This window comes from Vanessa atalanta, chromosome 8 (assembly GCF_905147765.1).
Source record: "Vanessa atalanta chromosome 8, ilVanAtal1.2, whole genome shotgun sequence".
Classification (NCBI taxonomy): Eukaryota; Metazoa; Arthropoda; class Insecta; order Lepidoptera; family Nymphalidae; genus Vanessa; species Vanessa atalanta.
Genome location: NC_061878.1, coordinates 538,880 through 558,014, shown reverse-complemented (window position 1 = coordinate 558,014; position 19,135 = coordinate 538,880). Strand labels below are relative to the sequence as shown.

The following is a 19,135-nucleotide window of genomic DNA, read 5'->3' as shown; positions in this document are numbered from 1 at the left end:
TTCCCATTAAAAAAAGTCTTTCCCGCCAATGACAATACAAAACAAAATGCTAATACCACACTTTCTATTTTATTTTTTCTTGATGAATTACTCGTGAAAGCTACATTACTCCTAAGTTCTATTGGGTTCTATACATATTGGGTATAAATATATTTATAACATATTTATTAATAAAATCCACCCGTGCGATACATATGCACGTAATGTATGTAATTCACAATAAATACATATTAACATACATTAACAAATACAACTTCCTCACAATTTACCAGTACATAATTTACAGCGAATGTATGTTTTTTTTTTATTTGAACTAAAAAACTGTTTAACAATATGTCTTCACGAATTACAAAAGGTTTAATTAAGTATTAAACCCTCATTAATGCAACAAATACGTTTGGATATAACAATTTCAATATAACATTTAATTAAATTATTATAATTATATAGAAAAACTTAACCTTCTTCAATTTAAATTTTTATTCAAATTTATTAACATTATTGTCTTCTCTTTATTACAAATTCAAGGATTATTAATGTAATGGACATAAAAATCCCCAAGCTTTACACGGAATACAATTTCAGCAGGCCGTTGAACTGAATCAAATAAATTGTATACAATTTGAATTATTGACTTCGATATATTAGGCTATCGATCGTTCTATTGTGAGTTACATTTAACATTACGTAAAATAAAAGGGGAAGAACGTTTCTGTCAGCGGTCGTTCGTCCATAATGAACCTAACATATCAATTTAATATTTGCCATTTGATATAAAAATAAGCGTACACAACAAATGATAGAAACATACAAATACGTGTAATCCAATGTTTAAAGACTTTTTCTAAAATTTTTAATATCGATTTTGTTCGAATTTTAAATTTATAATAAAGTTTTTTTTTTAAAGGCCAAATGATGATAAATGGTCACCACCGCCCTGATAGACAATGGCGCTGTGAAATAAATCCTCGAGAACTAAGATGTTGTCTCTTATTACTGAAGTTACACTGGATCATTCCAACCGGAACACAACATTTTTTAAAATATTTATATATTTATTGAACAGTGAATCTGCCCGAGAAATAACTACATAGACCACTAATAATAATTATGGTGAAAAATAACGTTATTGTTTTAAGAAACACATGGAGATAAAGTTTTTTTACAGGAGTATCGCAAAATTAGTAAATGTCTTACAATATTGTATCGAAAAATTTAGATAAATTTGGGAACGTTCGTGTGGATATTACAAAACAATGACTTTATATAATGGCACACCTTGAGGATGAAACGATCATATAAAACTTCTTTACAAGAAAGCCGAAATGACCACATACCTACGACTACGTTAAGTTAGACATTTGACATTCTAGCTTCAAGTACATTTGTGTGTATGTAATGAATTTTCATGTGCTTAATTTATGTTTATATATCTGATAGTGGTTATAAATATGATATATTATGCTTATATATTATATTGCTATCGTCTCAAATATCAGTTATCACATGACGTGACAGGTTGTTATGGAATACTAAGTCATATCGAAGTGAGTTCAGATATGAAAACATATTCTAATCCGATCGTGGTTTTTACAGAATCCCATTGAAATGTTATTACCGAAGCGATCCTAGACTTTTGACGATTGAAATAAAGTTTGTAACATTTCGTAACGAAACATTGACGTGTATGTACCGAATAAACGATAAATCAATGATACAATTTAGTATATATTCTTGTTTACTAAAACATTTGAAAAGAATTAAAGAATCATTTTATGCACATTTTTAAATTTTATTTGTCACCTGTATTGTTTAATTCTATGTTTTTTTTGGCTTCTGTGCAATTAAATTAATATTTGAATACACTTATTTACTGTTTTTCCGTTTCTTAACAAGTGCGAAATTGACGCCATTTATATTAAAATTTCGACAATTTTAAGATTATTATTAATTAAAAACTATTTTACATGATCGCTTATAATATATATTTTTTGTTGTTAAGTTAAACTAGACATTTGTTTGTTCGGGTATTGCACATTCCTCTTAGATATTTACAAATTTAGTTCGAATAAAATACTCAAAAAATAACGATAAGAGGAAGCATTATTATTAACGATGTTTTACTAATTGTGAACGCAACTTTACGGAAAAGTTAGCGATGATCAGGGCCGTACTTAGGGGAGGGCAATTGACCTGGAGCCTCCACAAGAGATGGACTCCGCATAGAGATTCCGACGAGGTAACAATTTTACTGTAATATTTTTAGATGTCTAAATAAAATCAAATTATTATAAAATTACTAATTTCTGTTTAAATAGTTACTGATACAAAGAATAAATAAATTATTGACAAAAACCATACTGACAGAAATTAATTTGTAAAATAATAATAATTAGGACCCACCATTCCTTTGTGCTAATATGTATGGGCATTCGTGACCGCATACCATCAAGTGACCCATTTGCACGTCTGTACATAATATTTATAATTCTATTAAAAAAAAATGTGCCACCAATCTTGAGAACTAAGATGTTATATGTAGTTTGTGTCTGTAATTACACATCTCTGTCACCCTTCAAAATGTCAAAATACAATACACTAAGTATTTCTGTTTGACGGTAGATTATAATAATAATCAAACGCTTTATAGAACACCAAAATAGCTGATACACGTGTGTCAAGAAAACTATGTCAATACTGCGAAGGACCATGCAAATGCTCCACGCCTCATTGAGAGTGCTGTGATGCAAACGACGGTCTCATTCATTTGTTTCGAATATTCTAATTTTTCCCTTGTCATGTAGATCTATTAAGGCCTCAACAGGGCAAGCGAGGGCAAAACACAATAGTAGTAAGATGGCGTTTCAAGAAAATATCTAATTAATTATTTTGTAATATAACTGTACTTTGTAACGAGTACTGCACAATTATTATTATACTAGTCGCATCTGTTAAACTAATTATAATTCGTATTTATAATTGAAATATTTTTTTAATTTATCGTCAATTCATGACCATGGACACATATTGAGCACAGCAATTCAGCTTTATAAATAGTAATTTGATTTTAAAGTATTTTACAAAGTGATAATAGAATTGTTTTAAAAAACTTATTACAATAAGGTCAATGTTTAAACTTTACAAACGCTAACTAACATGTTTATACTTCAAAAAAAAAATCACAAAAGTAATTAAATAAGGGAAATAATTACACAAACGCAGAAATTCGTCGATTTTCGTAAATCTATACTATTGTATATCGTATTTTTGCACATCAATTTATATTTGGCATTATTTCACTAAAAATAATTTAGTTGACTTACTTAATAATTCGAAATATATTATACATGAAATTAACGAATACATCAATTTATAACAAAAATAAGGATCACATATAAAATTAATCACATACCTACATATATATAAATACTTTATATAACAAAATATGTCAATTTATTTGAGTATAAAATTTAAAAACGCTTAATTCTGAATAAGTAAATGACTTTATACAAATTATAGCCTGTGTCACTCACTGACATAATGGCTGACTGACTGGAGAAAAAGTGCAAGAAGCTAAAAATATATATTTTATATGGCACGAATACATTTTTACAATCCCTAGAATATTTCCCTGAATAAAGCTACGAAACTGATGTAGACTAAGCTTACACCGGAAGACGAAGCGCGTTTAGTAACTTTTAATATACAATATAAATATACAAGTAACTGTCTGTTTGACAAGCGTCAATTATATGTGTTTAATGAAATAAACATTACGCGTTTACAGTCGTAAATCCAATATCAAACACATAATATACTTAAGTCAAACATAAAATTCAATAACGTACTAGCGGATTGCACGCGGAACGTCTCGTTTATTCAACTGATTTTTACAAATTTCGAAGCCTATGATAGGTCTTTTTTTTTTAATTAATTTCACTGTAAACTGACGACATCTGTTCGCACGATGTTCATTTGTTTTTTTTTTAACACATCCATAGTCATCACATACATAATCTCCGCTCTCTACGTGACCAATAACTTTTTTCGTTCTCTAAAATTAATTCACAACAATTTAATAAATTGCAACTAAGATTCCTTTTTATTTTTCCGCACATCTACGGCTGGAGCTCTTCGAAATGAGACCATAACCGATATTTATGTGCAGCCATCGTCCCATAATCACTGGGACAAAAACCGGATTACGCTATTAATTTATAAGATACCATATTGATCAGATTTCCTCAACTTAAACCTCATTACTCCTATCATTCGTAATTTCTAAATAACTCAAAAAATTATGAACAGAAACAGAAGTAACAATAATGTACGACCTTACTTAATATTATAAATGCGAGCGGATATTTGCAACTCAATGAAGCCAGAACGGCTCAACTGATCTCATAGTTACAGGCTGTTACTATTTTAATTTATATAACAAGCTCCTTGTAAAAATTTCGTTTTTCTCTTTTTAATTGCTTCCTTGTTTTATAAACTGAAATTTTTATCGTAATGCACTTTTTGAGTTGTAATATTTTTGATCGTGCGTCAGAGATTAAATAAATAAATTTACATTAATGTTAAGTTTATATACCATTGTCAATGAAACACTTATTGTAAAGGAAATAAATTATTTAAACCTAACTTAAATCTGCGTATTAAATATCCTCCAAACATGTTCCACAAAGGCCTCCTGCCTTAGTCCAGCAGTTGGAAATTTACAGGTTGTTATAACATGTACAAGATAGCTTGATCTTTTTGACAGATGTAAATTTTTCTGATAACTTTGCAATGACGAACATATTATTTTCTTAATTTAATGATTTTAAAAATTGTAAAAATATTTTAAAAAATACATATAATACATTAGTTCCTAAAGATCTAAACGTTATCCGAAAATTTTAAGACTTTTTATTATATTGCTTAATTATATTATTGCATAAAAGTAAAATTTAAATAGAAACACTGAAAATAATAGACGCTTGTACAATGTTACATCGGTCGGACTATCGTCCGCGACGCGAATAACAGGCAGTAGCTGCTACAAATATCGATTAAAAAAATCCTTATTAAAGATCATTGTTAAATTATTGTTACGAACGGGGGTGGTCCTTTTGGTTGTGGTCTCTTCAGCTGGTATAACTCTTTTAAAAAAAATAAGATGAAGAAAATTTAATTTTAATTTGAATTACGCATTCCATCGTTCCATCGACTGTTATATTTGTTATATATTATATATATATAACTGTAATTTTCTGTTTCTCACCACTAGTCCGTCTGTCAAAAAGATCAAGCTAACTTGAACAGTGTATAATGCATGCATGTAATGCATTTATTAAAAATTCTAGACTTATATATATTTCAAGTAAATTCCGTATTCGTATAATGTTCGCGACGATTATATTATTGGACAGGAAGTGACAATTTAGCTCGGCCGCCCACGACTAGCGCTCAGATCCAGTCATAGCTCGTTGACACCACTTTCTTGTGACCCGCGCTACGAACATTTTAGACTCAATTGAACAAGAATACTCATCATGAGCCGCGCGAATAAAGCAAACATTAAAACCGGACATTGATCAACCAATCAGCCCAATTTCCTGTGGGAATCGCCATTACATGATTTTCGTTTGGTTTGAGCTCATATTAAAAATGTTACGGTCGGTACATGCAAAGATATATATTATATAATTAATTATTTATCATATTGAGACCTTTCATTTATTAGGACGATCACCAAAAAATAAAAATAAGTTCAACAAGTAGTAGTATTTTACATTCGTCGCGTGCTGGCCACTGAACTCTACATAGAGTTTCTGTTTTTTTTATTTTTCATAATTCGATATTTAAAACTAAAGTATTCGAATAATTTGCTAACCACTGATATCTTATCAATAGCAACAATGCGTGAAAACGTATAATCGTAAATATATTGTTAATCTAATTACGTACGTTTGTTATTTATTACATGATAAAAGTATTTAGTTCTGCCTGACCTGCATTATATACAAATTTGCTTAATTGTATACCTCATAAATAACATATAGAAATAAAAAAAAAAGTATGCACAAACGGCGGTTTTATTGCTCAGATCTCAATCTCTTCTAAGCTTAATAAAGCTTATTTACGGAGATACTAAAATTACAGAAATTAGTTAAAATGAGTACTATAATTTATTAGAGAGTTGGGGCGAGATCGGCAAAGGGCTTAGATCTTTAGATCGAATTTGAAGCTGGTTAAATCACTTTTTATACATCGTTCTCTAGTCAATAGAAGTAGTTTTATTATGGCTTGTGTTGCCTTGACAAGAAAGTCGATAAAAATCCAATTCTCGGCTTTTCTCTAGAACATGCATGTATTTTACATAAACCTTTATCTTGCATCACTCTATTTATGAAAATCGCATTAATATCCGTTGCGTAGCTTAAAAGATCTAAGCGTACAGAAGCGACTTTGTTTTATACAACGTAGGTCGTAGAGATTTAAACAGAATCAACCACAAATTATAAAAAAAAAACAGACGAGCGCGCGGAACAATATATGAGCAACAAAAGCGAATCCAAAATCAGAAGTGAAAACAAATTCCCGGCAGTGCAAACGACACATCTTTTACTCGCACGTCAATGAATAAAATTAAAGTTGCAGCACTTTTGTTTTATAAATATCTAGAGAACATATCACGTGTCACCTAACGTCTAGAATAAATTGTATGTGCAATAATTGTAGGTCTCCTTAATCAAATAATATAAACTTTACAACAATGTTGTTTACCGCGAATACAGACGTCTTTATTTGTTTTACTCCATGAGCAATATTTGAACGAAACAATAATATTTTAATATTATATAAATCTTCGTTTGCGTGTATGTTAAAACGTTACAAAATATGTTTAATCACGTTTAAATTTCGAATGTAGAAAAAAAAGGAATCAAAATAAAAATGAATTGAAAGTAAGTATTGATTTCGTCGCTTAATTTGAATGAAGAGTCCTTGTATTTATAATTATATTTAAATTTCGATTGTATAAAAAAATAACATCATTACTTTGTTATTTTTTTTTAGCAAAAAAGTGTTCACTTTTTAAATTTCTAATAATATTTTTTTTTGGTTTATTAGACCTTATTAGAATCATATAGTTATACGAATACTGTTTTAAGTGTGTTGAGTCTTACCTGTCTCCAGTGAAAAACGTCATTCCGTCGCTTAATTTGAATGTAGAATCCTTATAACCCCATCCGTACCACTTGAGCAATTCTTGCCTGCAAATAAAAAAACAAAAACAAAATTACAACTGTAATTCGAGTCTTTCGATTTTTAAAAATATGACTAGACATATTGGAAGACTAATAAAAAAATCATAGACAATTATAACATGATATGTTGGTCATAACGTCAAATCAAAGTCGAAAATAATTTTTAAATACAGAATCGTTACACTTGCTTACTGGTTGTCAAAAATCTACCACCGATTCGGAAATAAGCATCTCGGCCTGTGAAGAAATGGGTAAAGAAAGAAGAAACAGGATTTTTTTTAATGTCATATTATACAATTATAGTTTTCATACAATTTATATTTTCGTTATTTGAAATAGCTTGGAGACGATCGTCTCATTTCCAAGGTGTGCAATCAAATAAAGTCATAAGTTTTGTAATATCCTTTAGCACATAAACGCTCTTTAATGGTTCATTTGAATTTCACAAATGATTGCGTTGAATGTTTTCTGGGATCCTGTTATAAAACGTAAATATGGGCGCAAATCGCCATCTATCGGTAATGCTTGTCAAATAATGATGTTTATGTTTTAAGTCATCGTTTATCTATACTTAATATTATATTTTATTATACTTATGTGAAAGTAACTCTGTCTGTATGTCTGTCGCTCTTTCACGGCCAAACCAATGAACTGAATTTGACTAAATTTGGTACCCCTAAGCCGCGAGCGAAGCCGCGGGTGACAACTAGTATTATTATATTCTATTAGATAAATGTCTAAAAAGCGTAAAAAATGTGTTGCAATAACTGTTTGTAAGCATGATACTGTTACTTATCAGGCTCTTATAATTAATGGACATTTGATTGTTTTAATCTTTGGAAGATGTGGACGCGTGTCGCCATTTATCGGCAATGATTTTAAATTATTAATCTTTACATATTGTTGATCATCATAATGATTATATTTTATTATGTAAATGTCTAAAGCACTTTAGATTGATATTTAAATCGTTATGTGTTAATATACTGTTGCTTATCAATTTTTAATATTTATTAGACTTTAGTTTGATTGGTTTAATCCTTTAAATAATTTTTATGTTTCATTTATTGTTTAAAAATAAATATATATCTTTGTATATATATATGTCTTTCAGCGCCACCTGTAATGGGTCATAAAGGACTATGTAATAAAAATGGATGGTATATTATTTTTTAAGTAATTAACTTAAAATTAATTATTTAGATCTAAGAATATATAAGAAGCAAGCACCACTGAAATTTCATGTGCTTAATTTATGTTTATAATTCATTTCGTGCTCGGCGGTGAAGGAAAACATCGTGAGGAAACTTGCATGTGTCTAATTTGAACGAAATTCTGCCACATTGGAGCAGCGTGGTGGAATATGCTCCAAACCTTAGAAGGAGCCTTAGCCCAGCAGAGGGAAATTTACAGGCTGCTTATGTATGTATGTATGTAATGTAATAATAAGAATCAAATAAATATTCATTTTTATTATTAAACTTTATTTCAAAAATTTGCAGTAATTGCATTAGTTTATCATAAAAAGTTGTAGATATGACTATCCGTTTGATTCATTCGAAAAGGACGCGTTAGAAACGGGCATTGTTATAGCAACGCCATATTGAATTGACACTTTTTAAAAACAAACTGTTATTATAACGAATAAAGCTTCTCTAAACTGATTGCGTTCCAATGTGATGGAATCTGTACCAGGAAACCCGTCAATATCTCCGACGTATACATTGTCCCATCCCACATAAATGAGTTACTAAACCTCTTTAATCGAGCAATTAAAGTTACAAGTTTATACTCGCTCGTTAACAGTACGTACGTCACAATTTCTGTAAAAATCGTTTATATTTATGCGTACAGTCATATCATCAAAAATATATTGATACATATATCTCACTTATCATTAATGTGCATGTTTCTGATTTACTTGAAGGTAGAAGTCACTTGCAGGCGACTCGTCCAACTTTCGTTCCAACTACCAAATTCTAAATATAGTCTATTTAATAAAATATATATATATATATATATATATATATATATCGTTATTATCACATATTTTACTCATTAGATCTAATTTAAGTTTTTGGAGTTTGCAACCACGGAGAACGTAGTATCTGAGAAAAAGGGTAGGCAAGTCACTCTAGGCAACACGTATCAATGTGCGCTGAAATACTAAAGACACAAGCAGTTTTACTTAGTATTGTTGTGTTCCGGGTTCCGGGGTGAGTTAACCAGTGTAAATACAGACACAAGGGACATAACATCTTAGCTCCCATAGTTGGTGAGTATTAGCGATGTAAGAAATGGTAAATATATCTTACAGCAATGCCTATGGGCAGCGGTGACGACGTACCATCCGGTAGCCATTTGATCATTTTAAGCTTGTCCTATTTCATAAAAAGCTAATTTCTAACAAAAATACATTTTACCAGACGTAAATATTTTGACTAATGGTGTAGGTTACAGGAATCTATTTCAGATAGTTACAGATATATATTTGCATGGGTCTAATAATAGCTTTAAGATCGTTGGGAATCAAAAGGCGCGGAATGAGGAATTTCCTCTACCCCCGTAAAAGCTCAGTCTGAGGCCGACGATAAAGTTGATATTGTTTTGATTAAAGGCGAGCCTTAAATCAAATACACGTCAGATAGATCGGCACCATAATTTTCTTTTGATCAACATCCTCCTGCCCTTATCCCAATTTTACTTGGGGTCGGCACAGCATGTCCTCTTCTTCCATACTTCTCTGTCGGACGTCATCTCACAAGTAACATTATTTCTAACCATATCGTCTTTCACACAATCTCCGTGATGGTCCCAGATTAGAATAGGACCGCCCCAACTCTACCCGCGGGTGTCGTAAGAGGCGACTAAGGGTATTTAAGGCCCACTGCATATCACCTGCACTTTGGGCTACCCGCACGGTGGCGGGTAAACCACCACGACAGCATTCCCAAGGAGGGTTGGTTTCAGGCAGGCGGCCGATCGTAAAATTGAAGCCAAAACCCTTAGCAGCATGGAATTTTCTTTTGATATAAATGCAAATAAAAACATATTTGTAAGCTCGTAATAATTTTAAACAAACATTCATAGCACGATGTTTATTGTGTACAGTGTACACTTCATTTAACACACAAACACTATTGTTTAATCGCTAAATACAATGTAAATAGCTCTATGGGCAACTGCAACGGACGGAGCATTCAATTGCATGCGATTTAATAACAAATTACTTATATGTTCCATGGCTATCTTTAAATTACTATGTAATTTTATTTCTTATTAACTATTGTTATATAAATAGGTTTACCACTGGTGTTACCTATATATTTAATTTTATTACTCAACTTTATGTATTAAATATAATATAAAACCCGCACTCTATAGTTAGGAGGCTGACGAACAAAATTATATAACGATGTATAGGATACCCGGCCACGTGTCGCTATGGTTACGTTGTACGTTAACTTATATTTTATGATAACGCTTACTTAATTAAATCTGAAACACGCTAATCGGTACAAACGTCAAAATATTCAGCAGTATTTACTTTTTAGTGCGGATAAAATAAGTATTATATCCTGTGGTATTTTGAACGAGATCATCTATACGCCCGTTTTATTTATTATGTATTCGTGAAGCAAACCGTAAATAACTAAGTAATAAATAATTCAAAGGTACTGTACAAACCAACCAACACACGAGAAGTAGAGAAAAAAAGCACAAAGCCAATGAAATATTAAAACCGAAGTTTGAAACAATTAATTACAAATTGATAAAATACCTGATAAATTTGTAATTTGTTGTAATATATCGTACATGTCCCGCGACATTTTAAATACTATATCTTTTCGAATATAAAATAGTAAAAAGAAATATATTTCGAGACAAAATTACGTTTAAAACGAATACTTTATATATTTTCGTATGTACGAAGTATTTGATGAATTGACAGGAACGAATCGACGAATCGAATTAAAATATATTCCTATCGATATGAATTAAGCATAAGTTTAAATACACTGAAATATTTGACAGCACCATGACACCAACCATCACGTTTAGCAATATTGTATTAGATTTTTCTTCTTATATTGAATAATAATAACTGTTTCATAATGTTTTGTAAAATTTTAATCAAAAAAGTAAACGAACTTAAAATTTCCAGCGACTCCAGTAAGGTCTTCTTTCGTCGACTTAGACGGTTCATTAATACATATGCAATTGATTTTCATCAAACACCTGTAGATTCTCAATAAACACATGAAAACTCTGTGCTCTGGGTTTGAACCCATAATCTTCACTTAAGAAATATTTGGCCAAAAAGAATAAAAAAAATAAAAAATAAATAGCAAATTAAATTATTTTAATCATTCATACTTTGACACAATGAAATATAAGTTGAGCGAAATAATTAGTCTTACTTTAAACGAAAAAATCAATTATAATTATTCGTATTAAAAACCGTTTCCAAAAATCCTCAAGAATATATTTTAAAGAGAACTAAAACTAACTCAAAAATGCTTCTCTATAGGAAGTTTTGCTCTTTTGTGAACTTTTGATTTTGACCTTTGTTTTACAAGTAAAATTTTAATTTAAAGCCTGCCTAGAAGAATCTGTAAGAAACTCAGTTAAATGACATATATAAAACTCAGTTAAATGGTAAATAAATACAATTGAATCATTCATGTCCCGGATGGAAATCAACGAATGACTCCTTGTTTTATCAATGATACCCATCTAGCTTTCAAAATCTTAATTCACTATAGAAGCTTTAACATTGCTTATTGAGTGACGAAAATCCACCGTCGGAAATAAACACCTCGGACCTGGCGGATCCGGCGAAAGACCTCTGCCCTCAAAAAATATTTTGCCATGATTTAGCTAGGCAGACCACTTGCTATTTATCAATGTCCATATTATCTAACATATAATCTTCGTCAACATCGCAAAAAGTCTAAATTTATCTTAGACTAAAATCTTAGATTAATTTCGATAGTTCTTAATAAGATTTATAACCTCAGATTATAAAACAAAAGGCAGATGAAAGAGCAGTAACAGTAGGCAGTAGAGAGAGACGACGCGTCTTGTTTTTTAAAATATTAATTATAAATAATTAAAGTGACAATTCTTTTGACTTATATACTGAACAGGAAACGGGGAACTCACTACCAAGAATATTATTTCGCTTCATTTTGTATTCGCTTTTGTTGTTTCACTATAATGTTCCGAGCGCTCTACCTGCCTTTTGTGCAATGCAACTAAATCTTAATAAAAGAAATTCAAAATATTTTGATATGAATTTTATCGAGACGTAATTTTAATATTGAATTAAAGTCGTTTAAATCATTTTATTCAAATGAGAAACATGTATGAGCATTTTCGAATCGTTGTGTTACAAGAATCAATTTTATGTTAAGCCTAGCTTAGCTTATCGTTAGCTTAAGGTCGCATAGCAGATTCAACAAAACCGGCAAAGTGAACGCTTTTCCTCAAATAAGTCACTCACAAAAACTCATCACTCACTCGTTTAATATCTTAATTGTTGGTATTAATTATTATTATTTTTTAATTTGAATTTTTATTTACCACCACTTTTAAAAGAATCCTAAGGATTTAAATATAAAAATTGACATGGAATAAATAATATATTATTTCGGCTGTGCTATGCAAAGTTTTATATTAATAAAATTTATGTTTATTAATTTCGTAATCAAGCGGAGATCGAGGTAACAAAAACTGAAGCTGCACGAACATTTCAAAAGATTAATAAAAAGAAAAAATTTTTTTGAATGTCTCATCGGTAGGCAACTGAGCCCACAGTCATATCCGCTGTAAGAAATGTAAATCATTCCTTACATCGACGCGCCACCAACTTTGGGAGCTAAGATGTTATGTCCCTTGTGCTTTTAGTTACACTGGTTTATTAATCCTTGAAACCGAAACATAGCAATATCGATGTGTGGCGGTACACGTATGATGACTGTGTGGTACGCACCCAGACAGTTTGCACAAAGATCTACTACTAAAAATCTTTCGATAATATCCAAAACCATAAGACTCAAGCTCATTCAGAGGACACGCAGTTAATACGACATTATATCTATTAAGCTCTTAGAGACAAGTATATCTATCTTTATCTATAAGTTTTTATAATGAAGGCGCGTTTAACACTTCCGTTTATCAAAGTATGACTGATATCATTCGATTACTTATCACGATATACTGATATCGTATAGTGACCTATTTACACAGATATTAGATAGATTAATTTTCAGAGAAAGTTTTATTGGAATAAATAAAAAACGTAGTATTTGTAAAGAATGGGAATCGAGGTGACCCAGTCGTGGACCTTAACCGAATATCGTAGGTTCAATTTCGGCAAAACACCAATAAATTGTCATGTCCTTAATTTGTGTTTAGCATTCATATGATAGCTAGCACATCCTGTTCAAATAAGTTAGCCAAATAAGTTCTAACGTTTTTTATTGAGGTGAAAATTTCCTTATTAAATTTGAAAATGCTTTAATAAATCGTAAGCATTATTCTCAGTATTACTCTATTTACTTGCATCGCGGCGTCCTAATGCATTCTTCATGATTTTCATGTCAATAAATTGTCAATTATATATATAATTTTGAACCCCTGTATAATTAAACTTTGTTTTAATATACAATTTATTTTATTTATAGATATTAAATTTATTCAAAGACGATTAGCTTAGGTCATAGAAAACTTTACTACTTTTAAAATATTTGTTATAATATATACATAACAAGATATATATGCAATAGGTGGTATACGGGTAGAAATCAGAGAGACTACCATCCTTAATCCGAGGTGTTATTGAGAACTTAGAAATCTTGAGAAAATGGATCCTTCTTATATAATTAAACCGATTTCCATCATAAGCTTGACGTATTAACGACGCTTATATTGTTTTGTTTCATAAATCTTGCAGGAAAAGCTCTTAATAGTGATAGAAATAATTTCTATATTGACCTTAAATCTGAAGTAACGTACCCGTTGAAGATTTGTTTGCGCGTATGCCACTACATCAGATAAATAGGGCACTTATGTTTGTTTTTCTGAGACGAGATGAGAAATATTTGTTTACTAAAATAGAATTTCGACTAAAATTAATTCGTGGGCTTATTCGCTGGGTTTAAATTAAGTATACAACTTGCTCTAGTTTTTGTAACATTTATCGCTTCTTATCGAAATTCGGCAAAATTGTCTTTTCAAAACTTGACAATTATATTATAAATGGGAGAGTAACTCTCTCTGTTACCTGTTCTTATTCTAATGAAGTTGAAATTTTGTGTGCAGTTTAAGTTCGAGTGAAGGACATAGGTTAGTTTTTAGTATGGAAATCATTCCTAAAGGGCATGAAAAGGGACGTGGAAATTTGTATGGGGTATCATTTCTAAAGTAGGGAATATAAAACTCATTATAATTTAACTTTAAAAATTACACAAGTTAACGATAACTTATGTAATTTTTGGCCAATTAGGTTATTCAGAAGATGATTTATATTTTTTAAGGACTTTTTTATACGATGTACCTATGATAAAAAGGGGCGTGAAGTTTTGTGCTATAAAGTTTTATAATTTCGCACGGGTAATGCCGTGGTTTCAGCTAGTTTAACAATATTATTATCACAGGTACATTCCGTATAAGATAATGATGAGGACAAGATTAATTTATTTTGTTTTTAAAAATATAAGACATCAACATAAATGACTTCAAGAGCTAAGCGCTAATATTTTGAAATAGGTATATAAATTTATACATATTTTATATTTATTATACTTTTTCAATATAATTGAATTACATATGGACTAATTTTTATTAGACAAAGCGTAAGTAGAGACAGACAGTAATTAGATGCATGCAGGTTTCGTCACGATGTTTTCCGCCAAGCACAAGATGAATTACAAACAAAGCACATGTGAATTCATCCGAGATTGCCTGCGTTTGAACCCGCAAGCAGCCCTAAATTTAGTTAATATTTTATATCATACTAGTTGTCGCCCGTGGCATGTTTTAGACCTTCCTTCATGTCCTTCCTTGGAGTTCAAGTTTGCTTGATACGAATTTTCGTCAAATTCGGTTCATTGATTTGGTTGTGAAAGAGCGACAGACAGACAGAGTTACTTTCACATTTACATTATTAATATATAGTATAGAAGTATAGATTACCTATAAAATAAAATACTTTTAAATTTTTTTGGAACCGCTTATATTTTTTAAATGAATTCAATCAGACTTTTACTTTATCCACCAACCCGCATTGGTGTAGAGTGGTGGAATAAGCTCTAAACCTACTCCTCAAAGGGAGAGGAGGCCTTAGCCCAGCAGAGAGAAATAATTTACAGGGTGTTACTATATTTCGATTTATTCAAAAATAATAATATTTCTTATTTCGCTAGGGATTCCTTATTTTACTGGGCTAGCTGTAACTAGTGATCTGATTTTTTATCGAATGTAAATAATATGATTATACTGTAAGGTATGTTCCAAACTTTATCATATTTTCACAAAAAATACTATCGATAAGATAAGAATGCTATGACACGTAATATTTAGATTGAATATGTAATTATTTATTGATTTTAAAGTTTAAACCGAAATAATGTCTATGTAATCGGTAGCGGATTAAAATTATTGCCGGATAATTTTGGCGGGAAAGTATTATATGGTATATCCATATAATGTTTGCTTATTAAAACGTTTGCGCTATGAACACATTACAGTTTTGATATTTTTAGAATAACGCTCAGTTAATTATACTTTGAAAACTAGGACAGAAAAGCAGACGCTCGTTTTAATAATTAATACACATGTATATTTTTTATAGATTAACATAATATTTTGTAAAGATAAATTAATAATAAATATTTTAGTTTAACATAGCTAGTTCATACTGGTTGGTGTATTAATATGTGTAACAACAAACCCACCTTTGCCGAGGGATCACACTTTTTACTTTGATAACAGTCTCATTTTTCTCATCTACTTCACGTTTCTTATTTTTATCACTAAAAGTAATTGTTTGATCACTCTGCATTGTTGCATTGTTATTATTTTTATTTAACTCCGTATTTTCTAACATATTTTTCGCACTAGTTATCATGCCGGTTGACATTTTTACTCGAGTCGAGACTACGATTATAGATTTATGTCCGCCAACATTTGCTACGATTTTTATAAATCGCGCAGCCCGCCGCGCATGTCTGAAATTTTCTGTCGGTAAAACAGGAACTGTAAAGAAGTGACATCTATCGCGTATTTTGAAAACCTGTTAAAGCGTTTTTCTTGGTGCGCTTGGTTCATCTCTGTACCGCAAGATGGCGACTGTCGGAGTAAAATAAAAACACGAGTATTTCTTTATGTTTTATTTGTATGTTGTACAAGACATACTTACATTAAAGGTTAAACGTATTACAAAAAATTACATTCAATACAGTACGATTATATGACTATTGATTAATTACAATCTTTTACTATAAATCCTATTGGCCAAGAAATATAATAAATCTGGAATAAATCAGATCTAAGAGCGTTAAACATTCAAAACAATATAAAATTATTAAAAAAAAACACAATTTATGCACTATATAGTAAATGCATTTCAGAGCCTCGGCTTTCCATACAGAGACATTTATATTTCTAAAACTTTTACCATAATTGATCAATTACTAAAATGTCATAGTTACGTAGACCTTAGTACTATACTGTTATCGTAGAACATAAAAAAATGGCTTGCTTTGCCTCTGTTATGGAATAATTAGAGCGTAAGACATAAACCTATTTGTGGCATCGTATTCTTAATTCTACGTAATAATTTAAATTCGTGACGCAGTCTTAATAATATACCTAAGCACCTATCGATTACTTATTTTTACATCCTAAGCATAAAGCGTTTATTTACAGGAGTATACACTCCAAATATATGTAATCGGTGTAACATATAATATTAAAAGTAATTTTAAAGTAGAGCCCTGCTAATAGATTTATTGCCTTCCAAACATCAGTTTTAATATAAGGTGACATGACAACGTAAAAATACTTTCATGAGATAATACAAATTATTACGGTTTTAAAAAAGCGCTTTTTATTTTCAAATAATTAAATAACAATTTACGTTAATCTTAAGTCACAGTTACAGCGCAAGCGTTAATGTATATTTTAATGTTACGTTTCGTTTTACAAGTAAAGTTTCGCGTTTTTATATTTTATGTTTTCCTAATCAATTCAAACGACATAACTGTAAACGGAATTAGGTTAAAATAAATATAGCGGGCCGTTATCATATAAAATTATTATTTCAGATTTTTCTTATGATAATGTAGGCCTAACTGGTTTTAGATATGTTTGGTCGGCTATAGAATTGATAACATGCCATAATTTGATTTTCATTACATAGACATGTTATTGTATTATTTTAGTGTTATTGCAATAAAACGTAAGCTTCAATTATTACGTGTTCCATAAAAATAAAATTAATACAATAACATCAGTCTAATTACTGTAGAGTATTATTTAAATAACAGTTGAATTAGGGAAGTAGTCTGTGGTACTCCGCGGAATTCTTGTTCTTGTCGATCACGTAGAATGACTTCGGCTTCCCGTTACCCGAGAAATATTTCCTGAACGATGACTTTTTCGATGGAACGTAATAAGCCAACGCATCGATCGAGTTAGGATGATTTAGTTTCGGCCAAGTTGGCGTACTTTCGACGTTCACCACGTCGTCGTCAAATCTAGCCTGTGGTCGGTTCTTTGTGAGTTTGTGTAACACTGGCAGGTTCCAGTGGTAGACCCTTGCTGGTTTCCCGTTGCTTGTCATCTGTAGGGGTAAGGTTCGAGCCGCAGCGGGAGCGGGGTCAGCGTGCGTGTAATAGCTTGTGTTCGGCGGTAATTTAATCACATACATTCTTGAATCGCCGGTCGCGTGACGTCTTCCTTGCTCAGCGAGACGTTTTCTGTGATGTGCTGCTGGTATTCTGAGCTTCTTTAGCCCGAGTGAGCTGAGAAGTTCGTGAGTGGTGGGCTCCTTTCTGTCTAAGGTTAGGTTGTCATCTTGCGATGCGGACATGGCGCATGTTGCTACCACCGCGAGTAGCAGTGCTGCACATCTGAAACAATTGTTTACAAATTAGACGACAATAAATTTACAAATTAGACGACTTTAAACAATATTAAGGACAGCTTTCCTGAGGTAGGACATTCGTTTTTGTAATCGGTAGGTTTTTATAACTTTGTTTTTTAATAAAATTAAATATTATCTTAAAAAAATTATACAAAGATATTTATTTGACAATTTGTCGGCCGCGGCTCAGGTCGCGTTTAAGGAGTTGGTCGTCAGCTGTTAACTATAAAAAAAGTATCTAGTCTATCTCCTGTCTTGGGGTTCAGGCTTGCTTTACAGCAAATCTCATCGAATTCTAATCAGTGGTTTGACCGTGAAAGCGTAACGCACAGACAGATAAAGTTTATTTGACATTTTACACTATTGGTATTGATAAATAAACGTAAAACAAGCCCGTTTTTGTTGACTTTCATATAAATATAAATTTCATTGTATAATTTGGTTTTTGAGATTCATTTGTTGTTGTTCAATCTCAATATTTGATATATATCTGCTCTTATAAATAATCACAATGTCACGATATAAACAAATTTAGGAAGTAGAATTTAATCTGACAAGACTCGTAAGGAACTTGAAGCTTCGTAAGTGTAATAAGCAATTCGAATGAATTTGCTATTATCGAGATGAACTAATGATAGAGTCGAGGAGCTCATTATTGGCTGTATAAAATCCCTCGTGCTTAGGCTCATTGAATTTGCCTTACTTATAATAAGTATAATACATTACATTA

At 31.0% G+C, this 19,135-nt stretch overlaps 2 protein-coding genes across 2 annotated transcripts in view; both read right to left on the bottom strand.

Annotated features, from left to right (window-relative positions):
* LOC125065970 (alkyldihydroxyacetonephosphate synthase) overlaps positions 1-16,429 on the bottom strand; it is a 30,607-nt gene extending 14,178 nt beyond the window's left edge. The window contains exons 1-2 of the mRNA XM_047673835.1: positions 16,214-16,429; positions 7,173-7,259 (exon numbers count right to left, since the gene is read on the bottom strand). Of these exons, the coding sequence (XP_047529791.1) occupies positions 7,173-7,259; positions 16,214-16,398 (272 nt within the window). The 5' untranslated portion in view covers positions 16,399-16,429. The remainder of the gene's footprint in view (positions 1-7,172; positions 7,260-16,213) is intronic.
* Positions 16,430-16,722: 293 nt separating this feature from the next.
* Positions 16,723-19,135, bottom strand: part of LOC125065668 — a 55,100-nt gene continuing 52,687 nt past the window's right edge. Inside the window, exon 2 of the mRNA XM_047673429.1 lies at positions 16,723-18,391. Within this exon, the coding sequence (XP_047529385.1) occupies positions 17,812-18,391 (580 nt within the window). The 3' untranslated portion in view covers positions 16,723-17,811. The remainder of the gene's footprint in view (positions 18,392-19,135) is intronic.